This window comes from Colobus angolensis, unplaced genomic scaffold (genome assembly GCF_000951035.1).
Source record: "Colobus angolensis palliatus isolate OR3802 unplaced genomic scaffold, Cang.pa_1.0 Scaffold254, whole genome shotgun sequence".
Taxonomy (NCBI): Eukaryota; Metazoa; Chordata; class Mammalia; order Primates; family Cercopithecidae; genus Colobus; species Colobus angolensis.
Genome location: NW_012115755.1, coordinates 2,245,314 through 2,262,737, shown reverse-complemented (window position 1 = coordinate 2,262,737; position 17,424 = coordinate 2,245,314). Strand labels below are relative to the sequence as shown.

Below are 17,424 nucleotides of genomic sequence, written 5' to 3'. Positions count from 1 at the left end.
CCGGGGGCCTCTCGGAGTGGGCCGCCCTCCCCCCGGAAACCTGGGCTGGAGTGAGGTGGAAGGATGTTTGCTGCCACATGGCGACCGCGAAGTGACTCCCTTACCGCCGCGGGTCGCGGAGGAGGCAGGGGTGAGCTCTCCTCCCCTACCTGAAGGGGACTGCGGGGACTAGGCAGCTGGCTGGGGGACACCGAGCTGCCTGTCTAGGGCGCCAGCTGAGGTCCCTGGGAGGAAGCCCTCTGGAGAACAAGTGTGGAGGGAGCCCCCAAAGAGGGCTGAAGGGGTGAACAGATCCACGGGCCCCTACCAAGGGTCCCTCGGTCTCTGATGGGGAGGAGCTGGGCCGCCCCTCTCCCCGCCCCGCAACTGTTGTCTCCCCCTTGAGCTGGGGGAGGGGATGGACCACCTGCTCTGGGGCTGGCGGCAGAAAAAAGAAACGGAGAGGTTCCTCACTGCCCCATCCTGGAATCCTCTTCCTCCCCACCCCACCCCGTAATACTGTTGGGGAAGGTGCCCATCTGGTTCCTAGGCCTCCTCTCCCTGCTGGCAGATGGGAACAGGCTCTGCTTGAGGAAACTGAGGCAAAGAGGAGGGCGGGTCTGACGGACCCCGCTTGGGCTGGCCTCACCCACACACTGGGCAGGCAGTCAGGTGGAGACTCTGACCTGGGGGCTCCTGGAGGAGAGGATGAGATGGCTGGGCATCCATGGCATGGTACTGCAGCACTGGCCAGCAGCCAGGCCTGGAGGGATGGACGGGAGAGAGACAAGCTCTCGTGTCCTGCAGGACAGTCACAGGAGAGGCCAGCACAGACTCAGCAGGCACGCGGCCCACCCATTGTCCCAGCCCTGCCCCAGGGGGGCTGAGATCATGGGAGGAGCTCTGGGCAAGTGGCCGGCTTGGCCTGGTGTAGGAGCTGGCTTCCGTGTAAGGCCCTGCCTGGGGAGAGGCACAGCTCACCCCAGAACACCTCCTTCGCCCCTCCAGTCTGGAGGGGTGTTGTCTACCACCACCGCATTTTCTCCTGAAAGCAGAGCCCTGGTGGCCTATCGCCAGGGCCACAGAGCCCCTGTTGCTCAACATCCTGCTCAACAGAGGCCTGCCCCCCCTACCCCAGCAGCATCCATGTGGCCAAAGCGAGTTATTCATCACTGGTGTGCGTCACCCCCCATCTGGGTTGTGTGTGGGACACACAGATGCACACATGCACATATTCGTTCACTACAGGCCCAGATCACATTTTGAAAAAGGGGTGTGAGGATCACTTTCTGCACAAGAGAATATGAATACCCCAGTGCCCAACATGGAACCAGGGGTGCAGTGAGGTCTGAAGACTCAGAGGCAGACCCAGCACATAGGTCCAGAGGGAGGGGTGTCTTGGGTAAATTGCTGTCTGCCCCCGCTTACCTTGCTTCCAATGGGGAGGGGTGGTTGGTGGGGAGTTCGCTTCTAGGTGGCAGGGCCTCTGAAGCGGACCACTACTCTGGCACAGGGAGCAGGGGACCCAGGAAATGAGGTTGTATAGTGGGAGGGGCCGCTGTTGTCCTGGTTGTGATATGACTCACTGTGATCATACACAAGTTCCTGGTCCTCTTGGAAAGAAAAGGGATTGGGCCCAATCCCAGCCCTACCTCAGATACTGAAGGCCTTTCTAGCACCACCATCCTGAGAGTGATGGTCCTGAGGGGTCCACTTGCCCTCAGCCCCCCACCCCAGCTCACCCCAGGGTCTCTGGAACTGCCACATTCCAGCTCCCATCTCACACTAGTTCAGTTTCTCTGGCCAGATGGCTTCTAAGTTGGTGTCGATATCACACATACTTACGGTATGCGGTGTGCTGGACCACAGGACCCGGAGAGCAGGATGTGCTGATTGACTGAGTCAGCTTTCCTGCCTTCACGAGGCTTACAGTTGGGGGCAGTGTCTGTCTCCAGGAGTTGGAGCTGGTGAGATATGTAGATGCCTGGTCCCCTACCCCATCCTGATTCCCTGTGGTTTCACCAGCTTCCGCTTGGTGCACCACCAGGCTTGGGATGCCTCTGATGTGTTTGAGAAGCACTGGTCTTTGTATTCCTGCTGGGATATGGTGGGTGCTCTGGGAGGGGCAGCTCAGGGGAGGCTGCTGGGGGCCAGCAGCCAGCACTGGGCTCTGAAGAACGGAAGGATTCCACTGGGAATAAGCGTGGGGTAAAGGAGCGGGTCTTGCCTTCCATGTGAAGAGAACAACATAGGCAGAGGCTCCAGGGTGAGCCCTGTCCAGAACCCTGCTTGGGTCAGGGAGCCGTCCAGTGTGGCCCAAGTGTGTGGTGTGGACAGGGCAGTCTGATGGAAAGGCAGGCTGGAGGGTTTGAACTGGGGTATGGTTTCTGCTGGAGAAGGGCTGTTGCTGGAGCAGGAAAAGGTGGCCGGAGGTGGGTAGGCAGGAGCTGAGGATGGAAGGCGCCCCAGGGAGCCTGGGCAGGCCAAGACAGGTCCTCTCAGGGAGGCTTGATGTCTAGAGCAGTCTCTAGGAACTAGGATCCCTGGTCTCTGCCTCAGTTTCTCATCTGTGCATGGAGAAGGACAGAGCCTGCTTCTCTCAGGGCCCTTTGTTCCCGTGGTGGGTTAGGACAGGTGGTGGGCCAGCTGCGCTGGGAGCAGCTGTCAGGGTCAGGCCGGAGCTGGGGGTAACAGTTGGACCAGGGGCTCCCAGCCCCCCAGCCCACCTGTGTTCCTTCCTGGAGGTAGGAAGTGGGGAATTCAGGAAGGGGAGGGGCTGGGGCCATTTGGCCCTGGCCACAACCTCTTAAGATGTCCCCTCCATCCCTCCTGCCTTCATTTCCTTTGTCCCTCCACTTCTGTCCTTTCTCTTTTTCCTCCTCTCCCTGTTTCTCCCTCTGCTTCTCCCCTCCTCTTTCTCTTCCCCCTTGCCCTCCCTTACTGCCTCCCCTCCTCACAGCCCCAGCCTCCTGCCTTGGCACCTGGGAATAGGAGTTTGGAGAAGGAGTTGAGCCCTTTCAAACCTCAGGGACAAGGCCCTTCCTCCTAGGCCCGGCTATCCTGCCTCCCAGAAGGTCCTCAGCCTGGGCCTGCATGGGGTGATGGGGGAGGCATCTCTGTATTCCCTTCTGTGAAATGGATGCTCTGTCACCACAGCCTATCAGAAGGAGCCAGGGCACACAAAGCTAGGGAGGAGGAGGAAGGCCACCAGGTCAGCTTTCTGTTGAAGCTCAGGCGGAAGGAAAGGCCAGCAGTCTCAGGAGGCCTCAGCCAGGGCTGAGGCAGCCTAGGGGCTAGAAGGCCTGGAGCTCACGCATGGCCACCCTGGGGCCAGAGTCTGGGCGAGAGTGACTGCAGTGACCTCATCCCCATTTCAGAGAGGCGGAGATTGAGGCTGAGGGCGGGTCCCCAGGGTCCTTTGTGTTCAAGGAGAATGCGGTTGGGGTGGGCCAGTCGTGTGCCAATTGCAGGGTTGCCATGGTTACCGGGGGATGCCCAGAGCTGTAGGAGCACCAGGTTCTCTCTTCTCCTCCTCCCTCCCCGGGGGAGGGGCAGCGGGGACCAAGGCACGTGCCAGGTAAGTTCCTGGCACTAGCCAATGGGGGATGAGGATTGTGGTAGCCAGGGAACAGTAACCAAGGAACCGTCGCCTTGGAATCTCCATCACACACCCGCTCCACTGGGTTGTAGGCTGCCAGGGCCAGGGCCGGGATGCTGCGCACTGAGCTCGACCAGCCAGCAATTTCTCCCCTCACTGCGTGTGCCCCGCCTGACCCCGGCCTCCAGCGGCACCCTGCTGGGCTCCCGCCTGAACCAATGCCTGGCCCTGTTGTCATGGCTACAGCAGGAGCCCTCCCTGTTGCTGTCCTACCCCCTCCATGTCCCCTATCCCTCCCCAGAGCCGTCCCCACCCAGAATTGGCGGCCTGGGCCCTGACAGTTTGACAGCCACCCCTCCCTCTCCCCAGGGCTCTGTACACGTATGAGGATGGCTCGGATGACCTCAAGCTTGCAGCATCAGGAGGTAGGAATTCTAGCCATTCCTTCGCCTTCCTCCCCACCCCCTCCTCCGGTTGTTTTCTTCCCCACCCACCTGACTGGAGGCCACCTCCCCGCCTGCACCCTGCAGCCCCACACTTGCCTGGATTTGGCTGGTGTCCTTCCTCCAGTCATCCCTGTGTCCCCAGGGTGGGGAGGAAGCTTGGAGTCTTGTTGAATGTTGGACTTATGAGGCTGAGCCTCCAACAGGGAAAGTGACTTGCTTAAAGCCACACAGCTGGGACACTTTGGGGGAAGGGCCCTATTCACCACCTTCCCCAGAGCCAGAAGGCTTGATTGTGCCTCTGGGCACTGGCACCTGGTGAGACATGATGATATGTGAAGAATGAGACCTGGGTGTTAAGAACAAACACTTCCTCAGTCCTACCCCAAATCAGGGCCTGCAGGAGTCATAGGCAAAGCTCCATCCCTGTGTACCGCCGCCCCCACACCTACCAACACCGAACTGGGGCGCACAGATCCCGGAGGCCAGAAGACCCCTGGGGGGCCTGTGGAGCCCTGGAGGAGTCTTTCCTTTGAGTTCCAGGCTCTTTTTGGGAAGGGTTTAGGAGGCAGAGAGACCTGACACTCTCTTGGTTACCCCAGAAGGGGGCTTGCAGGAGCTTTCGGGACACTTTGAGAACCAGAAGGTGATGTACGGCTTCTGCAGTGTCAAGGACTCCCAAGCTGCTCTGCCAAAATACGTGCTCATCAACTGGGTATGCGGCCGGGGCTGGGGAAGGGAGCTGAAGGCCCAGAGCAGTCACCCTTCCCGTCGGCCCTCTGACACCCGTGGAGAGGGAACCCCACCAGTTCCGGGGAAGATGCACCCTATCATGTAGGACCCCCCCTTATCCTTTCCCGACCGCCTCTTTGCTGGGTACTTTGCAGGTGGGTGAAGATGTGCCTGATGCCCGCAAGTGCGCTTGTGCCAGCCATGTGGCTAAGGTGGCTGAGTTCTTCCAGGTGTGTGTCAGGGGCCAGGGCTCTTAGGGGTGGGGACAGCCACCAGGGTCTGTGTGCTGGGGTGGTGATGGCAGGAGGATGGTGCCACCTGAGCACTGCCATCTTCTTGTGGAAGGGCGTCGATGTGATCGTGAATGCCAGCAGCGTGGAAGACATAGACGCGGGTGCCATCGGGCAGCGGCTCTCCAACGGGCTAGCACGGCTCTCTAGCCCCGTGCTGCACCGGCTGCGGCTGCGGGAGGATGAGAACGCAGAGCCTGTGGTTAGTGTGTGTTTGGCACCCGTGGGCTCTGCCTGCATGGCCTGGTGCTCGAGTCTGGCCTGCCCGGTCCCTCTTAGCCCTCACCCTTTAGGTGTGGGGGGCTCCTGGGGCATTCAGCCTGCCCATGCTGGGTCCTTCGACACCGCAGGGCACCACCTACCAGAAGACAGATGCAGCTGTGGAAATGAAGCGGATTAACCGAGAGCAGTTCTGGGAGCAGGCCAAGGTATGGAACCCTGAGCCTGGCCTGGCTGAGCCGCCCCTCGTGGACCCCATGGGGCAGGTCTGAGTCCCTCACTACAGTGGCATGGCCCATGCCACGTGCCCCACCCCCAGCCCTGGGTAGGGAGGGGCCGGAGGGACAGGGTTCAGGCGCCCAGGCTCAGGGCCTACCCTTGCTCACACCGGGGCTCGCAGAAGGAAGAAGAGCTGCGGAAGGAGGAAGAGAGGAAGAAGGCCCTGGATGAGAGGCTCAGGTTTGAGCAGGAGCGGATGGAGCAGGAGCGGCAGGAGCAAGAGGAGCGTGAGCGGCGCTACAGGGAGCGGGAGCAGCAGATTGAGGAGCACAGGTGAGCCCGCCCGCCCGGCAGCGCTCCAGGGCCCCTCGGGCGCACCCTGACGGGTGCCGGCTGCTTATCGTTCCAGGAGGAAACAGCAGACTTTAGAAGCGGAAGAGGCCAAGAGGCGGTTGAAGGAGCAGTCTATCTTTGTAAGTTCTTGGCCAAGGCTCCCGGTCTCTGGGTCAGGGAAGTGAGAATGGTCCCTGTGTTCCTGGGCCTTGTGGGGAGATCAGTGGCTGGGAGATAGTGGTGGCTGTTCTGGGGACCTGCATGGGCACGGGGTGCCATGGAGCATCAGGCCTGGCACCTCATCACGTGGGGCTCTGTCCTCTGGCTGTGGAAAAAGACTACTTTGGAGAAGCTTGTTCTCTAGATTGGAAGAGAAAATCCATCTAGACCCAGACCCTCACTGACCAGGCTCCCCCTCCCCTCCCCGGGGCCTCTCGGCAGATTAGACACTGTTCCTGCACTCTGAGGGGCCACCAGGCCTGGTCCCGCCACGAGAGTGAGGCAGGCGGCATGGGGGAGCCTGGGCCAGTGCCGAGCATCCGTAGCCAGTGGGCTGCGTCTCCTTGGGAGCAGCCTCTTTGTTCCAGGGGTCCCGTCTGAATCTCCAGGCATTGGGAATTGCGCGTAGGTCCTGTGGATTGGTCCCTGAAAATTACAGCAGAGTCACATCTTCATGCTTTGAATTTAGTATTTTGGAAATAGCTAATGTCATTCAGGACTGAGCGTGGCTCAGTTCAGGAAGGGAGGTGGGTTGATACTCATCTGGACTGGGACTGTGATAGGCAGATGCAGGGCTGTGGGGACTGAAACGAGCTCCAGAGTCACCCACGGGAGGCTGAGAGAGAGGAGGCAAGACAGTCCTGCAGGCACCAGCATTAAATCACTCCAGTCACATTGGCCCTTGGATGGGATGGGGACGATGTGTGGCTGGCTGGTAAGCTCCAGTCTCAGTCATTCATTCAACACACACTTGCCACCTGCCATATACAGAACATGGTGGATAACAAGCTGGGTAAGATCTTATTTACATAAGCTGATTCATGTTTTGTTTTGTTTTGTTTTTTTTGGTTTTTTTTTGAGATGGACTCTCACTCTGCCACCTAGTATGGAGTGCAGTGGCGTGATCTCGGCTCACTGCAACCTCCGCCTCCTGGGTTCAAGCGATTCTCTCCCTCAGCCTCCTGAGTAGCTGGGATTACAGGCGCACACCATCATGCCCAGCTAATTTTTGTGTTTTTGTAGAGACGGGGTTTCACCATGTTGGCCAGGCTGGTCTTGAACTCCTGACCTTAGTTGATCTGCCTGCCTCGGCCTCCCAAAGTGCTGGGATTACAGGCATGAGCCACTGCGCCCGGCCACATGTATTTGCTTTAACCGTGGCAAAATACATAAAATGTATCATTTCAGTCATTTTAAAATCTGCATTTCATTAAGTGGCATTAAATTCGTTCACATTGTTGGATAACCACCACCCCTGTTCATTAAACACAAATTCTGCCCTTCCCCACTGGCCAGCTCCTGGCAGCCACCATTCCACTTTCTGTCTCTATGAAGCTGACTGCTCTGGAGACCGCCTGTCAGTGGAATCACACAGTGTTTGTCCTTGTGCATGTGGCTTATTTCACTTAGCATGATGTCCTTAAGGTTCATCCATGTTGTAGCATGCGTCAGAATTTCCTTCCTTTTGAAGGCTGAATCACATTCCATTGTATGGATATACCACATTTTTTTTTATCCTTTCAGAGTGAGGGTTATTTATTTATTTATTTATTTTTTTGAGATGGAGTATCGCTCTATTGCCCAGGTGGAGTGTAGTGGTGCGATCTCAGCTCACTGCAAGCTCCGCCTCCGAGGTTCACGCCATTCTCCTGCCTCAGCCTTCAAGTAGCTGGGACTACAGTCACCTGCCACCATGCCTGGCTAATTTTTTTGTATTTTTAGTAGAGACGGGGTTTCACTGTGTTAGCCACGATGGTTTCGATCTCCTGACCTTGTGACCCACCCACCTCAGCCACCTAAAGTACTGGGATTACAGGCATGAGCCACCGCGCCTGGCCTGCTTCCCAGGTTTAAGTGATTTTCCTGCCTCAGCCTCCCAAGTAGCTGGGATTACAGGCACCCACCACCACGCCTGGCTAATTTTTGTATTTTTAGTAGAAATGGGGTTTCACCTTGTTGGCCAGGCTGATCTCGAACTCCTGACCTCAGGTGATCCACCTTGGCCTCACAAAGTGCTGGGATTACAGGCATGAGCCACTGCACCCGGCGGATAAAGTTTATTCTTTTTTTTTTTTTTTTTTTTTTATCTTTAGCAGAGACGGGGCTTCACCGTGTTGGCCAGGATAGTCTCGATCTCTTGTCCTCGTGATCCATCCGCCTCGGCCTCCCAAAGTGCTGGGACTATAGGCGTGAGCCACTGTGCCCAGCCAAGTTTATTTATTTATTGTTTTTAAATTTTTTTGAGACGGAGTCTTGCTTTGTCGCCCCGGCTGGAGTGCAGTGGCACGATCTCAGCTCACTGCAACCTCTGCCTCCTGGGTTCAAGCGATTCTCTTGCCTCAGCCTCCTGAGTAGCTGGGATTACAGGCATCCACCTCCATGCTCAGCTAATTTTTGTATTTTTGGTAGAGACAGGGTTTCACCGTGTTGGTCAGGCTGGTCTCGAACTCCTGACCTCGTGATCCGCCTGCCTCAGCCTCCTGAAGTCCTGGAATTACAGGCGTGAGCCACTGTGCCCTGCCCGATAAAGTTTATTTATTTTTAAAATTTTATTTTTATTTATTTACTTATTTTTGAGATGAAATCCCACCCTTGTCCCCCAGGCTGGAGTACAGTGGTGCCATCTCAGCTCACTGCAACCTCTGCCTCCTGGGTTCAAGCGATTCTGCCTCAGCCTCCCAAGTAGCTGGGATTACAGGCGCCAGCCACCACGCCTGGGTAATTTTTGTATTTTTAGTAGAGATGGGTTTTCACCACGTTGGCCAGGTTGGTCTCAAACTCCTGACCTCAGGTGATCCTCCCACCTTGGCCTCCCAAAGTGCACCGCGCCCGGCCCCGATGAAGTTTATTTTTATGCTAACATTTCAAACGTACACACATGCAGGTAGACAGAATAGTGTTGTGAACCCCCTGAGCTGATTTATTTTCACCAGTTATCAACATTTCAGGTAAAGTCTAAAGGAGCTTACCATTATTTTATAGTCCCATCTGGCCCTTCAAGTATAGTTCACCTGAGAGTGACAGTGGACATTCTAGCAGGTCAGTGTGATTCCCTTGCAACTTCAGGTTCTCTAAGGAAGGGCACGTGTGAGAGACTTTGGGATTTAGCACTATAAAATGCTTTCTCTTGGCTTAAGGAGCTGTCTGCTTTCTCTCCCCTGTTACGAATTGTGTGCCATATCTGGGTTCCCTTTTTGCCTGGCCTGCAGGGGAGCTCCCGTGTATCTGAAAATGCTTTAGGCACAGCAGTGGCTTTGACCTGTGTGGTTAGTGCGTTGGTCTCTCTCCTCCCTCGGGGCCTTGCTTGTTTCAGTGTTGTTCACATGATTGGTAGTTAAAGCCTTTGTGGTGAGTCGGGCGCGGTGGCTCACGCCTGTAATCCCAGCACTTTGGGAGGCCGAGGTGGGTGGATCACCAGGTCATGAGATCAAGACCATCCTGGCTAATACGGTGAAACCCCGTCTCTACTAAAAAAATACAAGAAATTAGCCGGGCGCAGTGGCGGGCGCCTGTAGTCCCAGCTACTCAGGAGGCTGAGGCAGGAGAATGACGTGAACCCGGGAGGCTGAGCTTGCAGTGAGCTGAGATTGCGCCACTGCACTCCAGCCTGGGCAACAGAGTGAGACTCCATCTCAAACAAACAAACAAAGCCTTTGTGGTAGCTACCCCTGGTCCTTACTTTGAACAAGGCAGAGGAACCAAGTGAGATTGCAGCAGGCAAGGGGCAGAGCAGCAAAGGCTGGTGGGAGACACAGGCTCATGGGAAGGCAAAGAGCCTGGGCTGTCTGGAACTCTGTGGGCTGAGGAGTGGGGGAAATTTGATTGGAAAAGGGGAGCAAGGGCAGAGGAGGAGTTTAGACTTCATTCTGGGAGTCACAAAGTTATCGTTGAGGTGACAGCCCTCCTGAGGTGGGATACTATGAAGGGTCCTTCTCCCAGTGCCCGTGACAGATAAGCTAAAATTCTAGATTATAGGCTCAAAAACAGGCTGCTGTGGGACTTCGCCACCTTAGCAGCCCCTCCTGTCCAAGCTGCCACCTGAGCAGCAGGGGACACTGACTAAGAAGCCTTAGGTGTATGAGTGCAGTTGAGCAAACATGCGCCCGCCTTGTACTGGCCACCCACCTGGAGACCCCAGTCCTCATCCTGTGTCGCTCACAGCTGAGAGGGAAGGGAGGTGCCTCCGGAAATAGGAACTTAAGGATGTGGTGTCATCGTGGTGGAAGCCAGGAGCACCCTGTGGGGACCCAGAGGAGAAAATGACCTGAACAAGCCAGGGACTTCTTCCCCAGGAAGCAGTGGTCATGCTGCAGCTGGAAACCAGAGGGCCTGGCCCCCAGGTCGGGAGCAGGCGTTTGGGAGAGGGGCTGATCTCCCGTGCTGAGGCTTGGAGGTGGGAATGGGTGTGCCTGTTCTGGGAACTGACTGTGTCGTGCTGAGGACTTGATGTCTACATCTCACAGTATGTGGGCGCCGTGGGGTGGGGGCCAGCAGGGGGTGGTATTAGAGAGGTGATGGCTAGGTCATGCAGGGGTGGGGGACGTAGGCCAAGCGAGGGCCATGCCTACCCAAAACAGCGCGTGCAGTGGGCAGGTGAAGCCAGCAGGCGATGGTGGGGCTGGGGGCAAGCGGGCGGCAGACACCTCTCTTAAGGGGGCTGCGGTGAGGTCCCGGTGATGGCTGCTCTGGAGCTTGCAGGTGATGTCGCCAGGGCTCTGGCACCTCAAGAGAAACTGGGACCCTGATTTCAGTACGAAAGTTCCTGGTTTTTAAGTGGTGGCAACTAATGAACATGGTTTAAAAATATACCAGCAAAACAAAAGCCACCTGTGGGTCATATTTAGCCAGTGCTTGCTGTGGCTCATGGGAACCCCTGAGGGATTTTAAGCTCAGAAAAGTCATGGTCTGATCCGCATTTTGGAAAGGTCCTTTCAGGGCCTATGGAGAGCAAATAAGGCGGGTAGCAGTGAGGAAGGCTAGGCCGTGATGCCACGGTCCAGGCAGCAACACTGGCAGCATGGTGGCCCCGCTGCTGGGGTAGGAGGTCCGAGAAAAGTTATCTGCAAAACAAGGCGCACTCCTGGATGGCCCTAGGCACTTGCTTAGATATGGGGATGAGCAAGCGGGTGAGTGAGCCTGGTGCCCAGAGGCCTGGCAGGTCAGAGATGAGGTGGCTGAGGGTCCTGAGGGAAGAGAGGGACTGTGTGACTCAGTTTGACGGGGCAGAGGTACCACCTCTGAGACCCTTCCTGCCAGACTGTGAAAGAAGCATGAGGGCTGTAAGAAGGCCAGAAGGCCGGGCACTGGTGGCTCATGACTGTAATCCATCCCAACCCTTCGGCAGGCCAAGGCAGGAGGATCCCTTCAGCCTAGAAGTTTGTTGAGACCAGCCTGGGCAACATAGGGAGACCCCATCTCTACAAAAAAATTAAAATTAGCCGGGCATGATGGTGCACACCTGTAGTCCCAGCTACTCGGGAGGCTGAGGTGGGAGGATTGCTTGAGCCCAGGAGGCAGAGGCTGCAGTGAGCCGCGATTGCACCACTGCTCTCCAGCCTGGGTGACAGGGCGAGAACCTGTCTTAAAAACAAAATAAATGAATAAAATACAGTAAAGAAGGCCAGGAGCCCGGTGGGGGTCGGCGCACCAGACACTATCCCTTTGGTTTCTAGGGTGACCATCGGGATGAGGAGGAAGAGACTCACATGAAGAAGTCAGAGTCGGAGGTGGAGGTGAGAGCTGGGGCACCAGCAAGGTGAGGTGGACAGGGCTACCTCAGCTTGCCTGGCCCAGCCCCAACCTTTTCCTTGTGCCCTCAGGAGGCAGCGGCCATTATTGCCCAGCGACCTGACAACCCACGGGAGTTCTTCAAGCAGCAGGAAAGAGTCGCATCGGCCTCTGCGGGCAGCTGTGATGTGCCCTCACCCTTCAACCATCGACCAGGTAGTCCTAGGCCTCACCCCCACCTGGCCCCACTCCTTAGGTCGCGGCCCTGAGCCTCTCTGGGACTCTCTTGGAAGGGAAGCCTTGCCCAAGGAACCCTTGGAGAAGGCGAGACCTTCATCCAGCGTGCATCCGCCCACCACTTCCCAGGTGGCAGGACCCCAAGAAGGGCCAGGGATGGTGGTGAAGTCGCTTGTGGCTGAACAGTGGGGAGTGCTAGGGCCTGTGGGGTAGCTCTGGCATGGGCTGAGGCACAGCACTGGCCGCGGGGAGCAGCTCGGCTGGGGTGAATTAGGCCTGGCCTGGAAGGCCGGGATGCATGCGGGCTGGGCTCTTGTGTCCGGCCTGAGTGAGCCTCCTGGAGCTTGCACCCAGGTGTCCCCGTTGCGCTTCTCACTGTGCTGCTTCTGCCTCCCCTGAAGCTCTTCCCTGCCCTGTCTGCTGGTCTGAGTGTGCTTGCCCCGTGCTGGGGTCCCGCCACAGGCCCTGCCTGCTGTACTGCTCCCAGGCTGGCTGTGTGTCTGGGGCTGGTGTGAGGCTGTGGCTGGCTTGGCTGAGTGTGCCCCTGGCTGAAGGCAGCTTGGACATCCAGGGCCAGCCCTGGGGGCGGGAGAGGCCTCGGGCAGGGGTGGGGGAGACTGACCCTCTCTTGTCCTCTGTCTCTTTCTCTGTCTGTCTCTCTCGGCAGGTCGTCCGTACTGCCCTTTCATAAAGGCATCGGACAGTGGGCCTTCCTCCTCCTCCTCTTCCTCCTCCTCCCCTCCACGGACTCCCTTTCCCTATATCACCTGTCACCGCACCCCAAACCTCTCTTCCTCCCTCCCATGTAGGTAGCAGCCCCAGGCCTCGGCGGGGGTGGTAAGGAGGGCCCCGCTTCCCAGCAGCCCCCCGCCCTCACTCCCCCAGCCTGACCGCTGATCTCTGGCGTTTGTCCCCAGGGCAGGCACTGCCTGCCTCTTGCCCCTGGCCTTGTGGGGCACTGGCCCCCAGGGGCCTAGCTTACAGGGTCTGGAGCTATAGTCTGGCCCCTGCAGGGGCTGGGGAGCTCCCAGCCCCCACCCAGACTCCAGAGAGGAGGTGCTGGCCAGGCCCCAAGGAGGACAATCCTGTCTCACCCCGCTCCCCCACCCTCACTGACCCACCTGGGGTTTGTTCCACAGGCAGCCACCTGGACAGCCACCGGAGGATGGCGCCCACTCCCATCCCCACGCGGAGCCCGTCTGACTCCAGCACCGCCTCCACCCCTGTCGCTGAGCAGATAGAGCGGGCCCTGGATGAGGTCACATCCTCGCAGCCTCCACCGCTGCCACCGCCACCCCCACCAGCCCAAGGTGAGAGAGGGATCCTACCTGCACCAGGCCTCCCATCATCAGTCCTTGGCTGGGAGCCCCAGGTTGCCATGGTAACCGTTCTCCAGGGATCTGGGCCACCCATCACCAAGACTGCATTGCCCTGGAGGCGGCTGCTGGGGGAGGAGCCCTGGTGTACAGTCAGACCTGCCCTCTCTAAAGCTTAGCACCTGCCCTCTCAAGTGGGAATCGGGCCTTCCCAGAGCTGCCAAGGGGCTTAAAGTCACGGGAGTCACTGGGTAAGGGGGCAGTGGGCCACCTGCATGGAAGTCCCCGGCTCTCTCACTCCTTAGTGGGTGGGCAGGGTCTCCATCCTCCCCCAGGGGAGCCAGTTGCATGTCTCCTCTGCCTGTGCTGTGACAGAGACCCAGGAGCCCAGCCCCATCCTGGACAGTGAGGAGACCAGAGCAGCAGCCCCTCAGGCCTGGGCTGGCCCCATGGAGGAGCCCCCTCAGGCACAGGTGCCTCCCCGGGGGCCAGGCAGCGCTGCAGAGGACTTGATGTTCATGGAGTCTGCAGAGCAGGCTGTCCTGGCTGCTCCTGTGGAGCCTGCCACAGCCGACGCCACCGAGGTCCACGATGCAGCTGACACCATTGAAACCGACACTGCCACTGCGGACACCACTGTTGCCAACAACGTACCCCCCGCTGCCACCAGCCTCATTGACCTATGGCCTGGCAATGGGGAAGGGGCCTCCACACTCCAGGGTGAGCCCAGGGCCCCCACGCCACCCTCGGGTACTGAGGTCACCCTGGCAGAGGTGCCCCTGCTGGACGAGGTGGCTCCGGAGCCACTGCCGCCAGCAGGCGAAGGCTGTGCCACCCTTCTCAACTTTGATGAGCTGCCTGAGCCGCCAGCCACCTTCTGTGACCCAGAGGAAGTAGAAGGGGAGCCCCTGGCTGCCCCCCAGACCCCAACTCTGCCCTCAGCCCTTGAGGAGCTGGAGCAAGAGCAAGAACCAGAGCCCCACCTGCTAACCAATGGCGAGACCACCCAGAAGGAGGGGACCCAGGTGCGGCAGGGACTGCCTGGTGGGAGGGATGGGAGGCAGTGGGGGCTGAGCAGGGTGCTGGCCCTGCATTCCTCATGCTTGCACCAGTACCCCCTTTCTCTGTGACCCACATGATTGGAGGGGAAGTCCATCCCACCCCCCCTCTGTGGGCCAGCTCTGCTTTTGTTCCCAAGGCAGGCATCTGCGTTTCCCTGGCAACCACTGATGGAGTCATTGGTTGCTGGGGAAACGGGCTCAGGCCTGATAGGTAAGCCCCAGTCCGGCTGGGTGAGGCCAAGTGACCTAATGCTTTCGCCTGCAGGCCAGTGAGGGGTACTTCAGTCAATCACAGGAGGAGGAGTTTGCCCAATCGGAAGAGCTCTGTGCCAAGGCTCTGCCTCCTGTGTTCTACAACAAGCCTCCAGGTAGTACTGGGCTGGATGATGGGGAGGAATTTGGGTGTGGGAGGATTTGAGTGTGGGTAGCCACCCCACCACTACCCACCGCTCACAGAGGCTGGGGACACAAGTGTGGGTCTGCTAGGTCCTTAACTCCTCTCCCTTTCTAACGCCTCAGAAATCGACATCACATGCTGGGATGCAGACCCAGTTCCAGAAGAGGAGGAGGGCTTCGAGGGTGGTGATTAGTGGTGGCGCCAACCCTAGGCTACCCTTGCCAAGGCCGCCCACCTGCATCGGCCTCTGGCCAGACGGCCCACCGTGCCTGCATTCGCAGCAGCTCCGCCTGGCACCCTCTCTGGATTCCGGCCCTGGCTGGGGACTTGGCCGCTTCCCTACCCACAGGGCCTGACTTTTACAGCTTTTCTCTTTTTTTTAAAAGTTGATAGGAGACTTGTACAGTTGACTGGTTTTCCTCCCGTTGGTAGTTGAGACGCTGTTGCAAATTCCACCCCTCCTTCCCTGGTCCAGATTGTAGCTCTTAGTCCTCCCTGCTCAGCTGGCCGGGGTGGAGGCCTCACCCTGCTTGGGGCCTGGCGTTGGGGGAGCTCTGGTGGGAAAGTGTCTCCCACCTCTTTTCCTAGTTTTATGTTTCTTGGAAAAATACCACTTTGTATTCTCTGTCCAGGGCTTCAGATATTTTGCACGAATTTTAAAACATGGCAATAAATGGCTCGTGGGCTCTGGCTCCCTGGGACCCCCTCCCCGCCCTTCTTTTGACCCCTTCTTGTCTGGCCCAAAGGAAGTAGCAGGCCCAGCTGGGGCCCCTCGGCTGCCCCCCCCCTCTCCTGCCGGGCAGGTCCCAGGCTGGAGGCCCTAGGCGCGGTTCAGGTCAGGGCTATGGATGGGACCCAGGGGCTTTGGTGGCCCCTCCCCAACTCCTTCTTCTTTGCTTGGGTTCCTTTTTCACGTTCAGTAACTGTTTTTTTTTGGAAAGCACAAACTTCTGTAACGGGTCGTGCTCATGTCTGTTAATAAAGAAATCCAGATCCCTTTGGGCTGCCGCCTGCCCTGACCCAGGTTCCCAACTCTTCCCACTCCGAGGCCGCAGCACCTCCTTGCCACCAGGGGGCGTCCTCACCCTAATTCCAAGACCCGCGGGGGCCGGGGGGGCGGTGCTGGGGGCTGAGGCTCGCAGGGGAAGCCGCCTGGAACTGAGAAGGCTGATCTCAGTTCTGTACTCTTAGGCTCTATTGTGGCGGAAACGCACGTTCAGGGTCCTTCCTGCCAAGGTCCCGGCTTGTCTGGTCACCAGAACCCTGGGCGAAAGCAGCGGGTGCACCCTCCGCTTGTACCAAACCAGATCACACACCTTTATTATCCTCAAAATGTAACAAACGGGATAAGAAATCCCTCCCTCCCCCCGCCCCTCCCCGCAGTCCAGGGAAGCATTTAAAAAGCCCCGCAGTCAGGCCAGGAGTCTGCCGGTGGGGCCCGGGGCGCCGGGCGCCCTTCTATACGGCTGTAGTCCTCCCGAACAAGGGGATGGAGACCGGCAGACGCCAAGCCCCGTGCTCCAGTGGCTCGCGGCTGCTGAGCTCTGAGTCGGTCCAGCTGGGGAAGACCCGGCGGCCACGGTCGGCCTGCAGGCAGAGGGCTGGGCAGGGCGGCGCGGGCCGAGGGGCGCTGGGCAGGTGCAGCGCGGAGGTGTAGCCCCGGTCCAGGAAGAGCGGCTTGTAGCTGGGAGGCGGCTGCTCCTGTTTTTCCGCGCTGTCGCGGCGGCTCAGGAAGGGCGTGACGATCTTGCGGTAGAGGCCGCGCGTGTCCGTGAGCACCTCGCTGTAGGGCGGCGGCGGCTCGGCCATCAGCACCGCCTCTTCGTAACACGGTGGCTTGGACATGTCCGATTCCGCTGCGGAGTGGGAGGCGGTCGGAGGGGGTGAGGCCGCCGGTTCCCAGCCTCTCACAGAGGCCCCAGTCAGGGGCCGCCCGCGCCCCAGCCCCAACTCCAGCCCCAGCCCGCCGCTGCCCGTGTTCTCCCGGAGGCTGCGGGCGGAAACCCCGCGGGTAAGCAGCGAGCCCTCCAACGCCCGCCCACTCCCGTCGGCCCGCATCGCCCCCTGGCGGAGGTCGGTACTCACCTTGGCGCGGGTAGCTCCAGGGCCGTGGCGGCACCGACAAGTGCGGAGGCGGCGGGTGCGGGAGCGCGTGGTGGTGCGGCTGTGGGTGTGGATGCGGATGCGGGTGCGCGGGCCCGTGGTGCAGCAGCGGGTGCACGTGCACGTGCGGATGCGAGTGCGCGTGCGCCGGCGCCTCCAGGCGACTGCGGTGAGGCGGTGGCTGCGGCGGCGCCAGGCCCGGGGGACTCCCGGCCAGACTGCCCTCGAGTTCGAGGGGCTCCAGCTCTAGGGCGCGCAGGTTCTGCTCGCGCAGTCGCTCCTCCTGGCGCCGTTTGAGGCGGCGGCGCAGGAAGCTGCAGAAGCAGCAGAGCAGGACGATGAGACCCCAGATGAGCCAAAAGCCGGCGAAGCACGTGAGGAACGTGTAGGTGCCCTGGGACATCACCATGGCGGCGGCACGGGCGGCGGGTCCTCAGCCGCTTCACTGGACACTGGGCTCCTCTGCGTGGCCCCGGGCCCGCGCCACACTCTCAGGTGCCGCCAGCGTCACTCGGGGACCCGCGGCCGGGGGCTGCCCGTGGCAGGTCTCA

The 17,424-nt window shown here is 59.2% G+C and overlaps 2 protein-coding genes across 3 annotated transcripts; one reads left to right on the top strand and one right to left on the bottom strand.

The window, feature by feature from the left end:
• The first annotated feature begins 692 nt into the window (after positions 1–692).
• Positions 693–15,767, top strand: DBN1 (drebrin 1). The gene is made up of 15 exons (XM_011946882.1): positions 693–775; positions 3,487–3,495; positions 3,947–4,002; positions 4,623–4,735; positions 4,908–4,982; positions 5,098–5,244; positions 5,393–5,470; positions 5,662–5,813; positions 5,890–5,953; positions 11,705–11,764; positions 11,852–11,975; positions 13,136–13,306; positions 13,688–14,337; positions 14,639–14,741; positions 14,893–15,767. Exons 1-15 carry the CDS (start codon positions 693–695, stop codon positions 14,961–14,963), a joined length of 1,956 nt encoding a protein of 651 aa, XP_011802272.1. The 3' UTR covers positions 14,964–15,767.
• Positions 15,768–16,058: 291 nt separating this feature from the next.
• On the bottom strand, positions 16,059–17,424 carry PRR7 (proline rich 7 (synaptic)). Of its 2 annotated transcripts, XM_011946881.1 has the most exons (3): positions 16,998–17,424; positions 16,856–16,934; positions 16,059–16,626 (listed from the first exon to the last, which is right to left on the bottom strand). In XM_011946881.1, exons 1-3 carry the CDS (start codon positions 17,280–17,282, stop codon positions 16,229–16,231), a joined length of 762 nt encoding a protein of 253 aa, XP_011802271.1. In that variant the 5' UTR covers positions 17,283–17,424; the 3' UTR covers positions 16,059–16,228. The 2 variants fall into 2 exon arrangements, with proteins under 2 accessions (XP_011802271.1, XP_011802270.1); XM_011946880.1 differs by having other exon boundaries at positions 16,856–17,424.

What these genes read in the sequence shown, in the direction of transcription:
- PRR7 (XM_011946880.1), bottom strand. Translation starts at nt 17,282, where the DNA reads ATGGTGATGTCCCAGGGCACCTACACGTTCCTCACGTGCTTCGCCGGC. An exon ending in CTGGAGCTACCCGCGCCAAG is followed by an intron (nt 16,627 to 16,855) that starts GTGAGTACCGAC and finishes CCCACTCCGCAG; the next exon opens with CGGAATCGGACATGTCCAAG.
- DBN1 (XM_011946882.1), top strand. Translation starts at nt 693, where the DNA reads ATGGCTGGGCATCCATGGCATGGTACTGCAGCACTGGCCAGCAGCCAG. An exon ending in CAGCAGATTGAGGAGCACAG is followed by an intron (nt 5,814 to 5,889) that starts GTGAGCCCGCCC and finishes TTATCGTTCCAG; the next exon opens with GAGGAAACAGCAGACTTTAG. An exon ending in CCCAGAAGGAGGGGACCCAG is followed by an intron (nt 14,338 to 14,638) that starts GTGCGGCAGGGA and finishes TTTCGCCTGCAG; the next exon opens with GCCAGTGAGGGGTACTTCAG.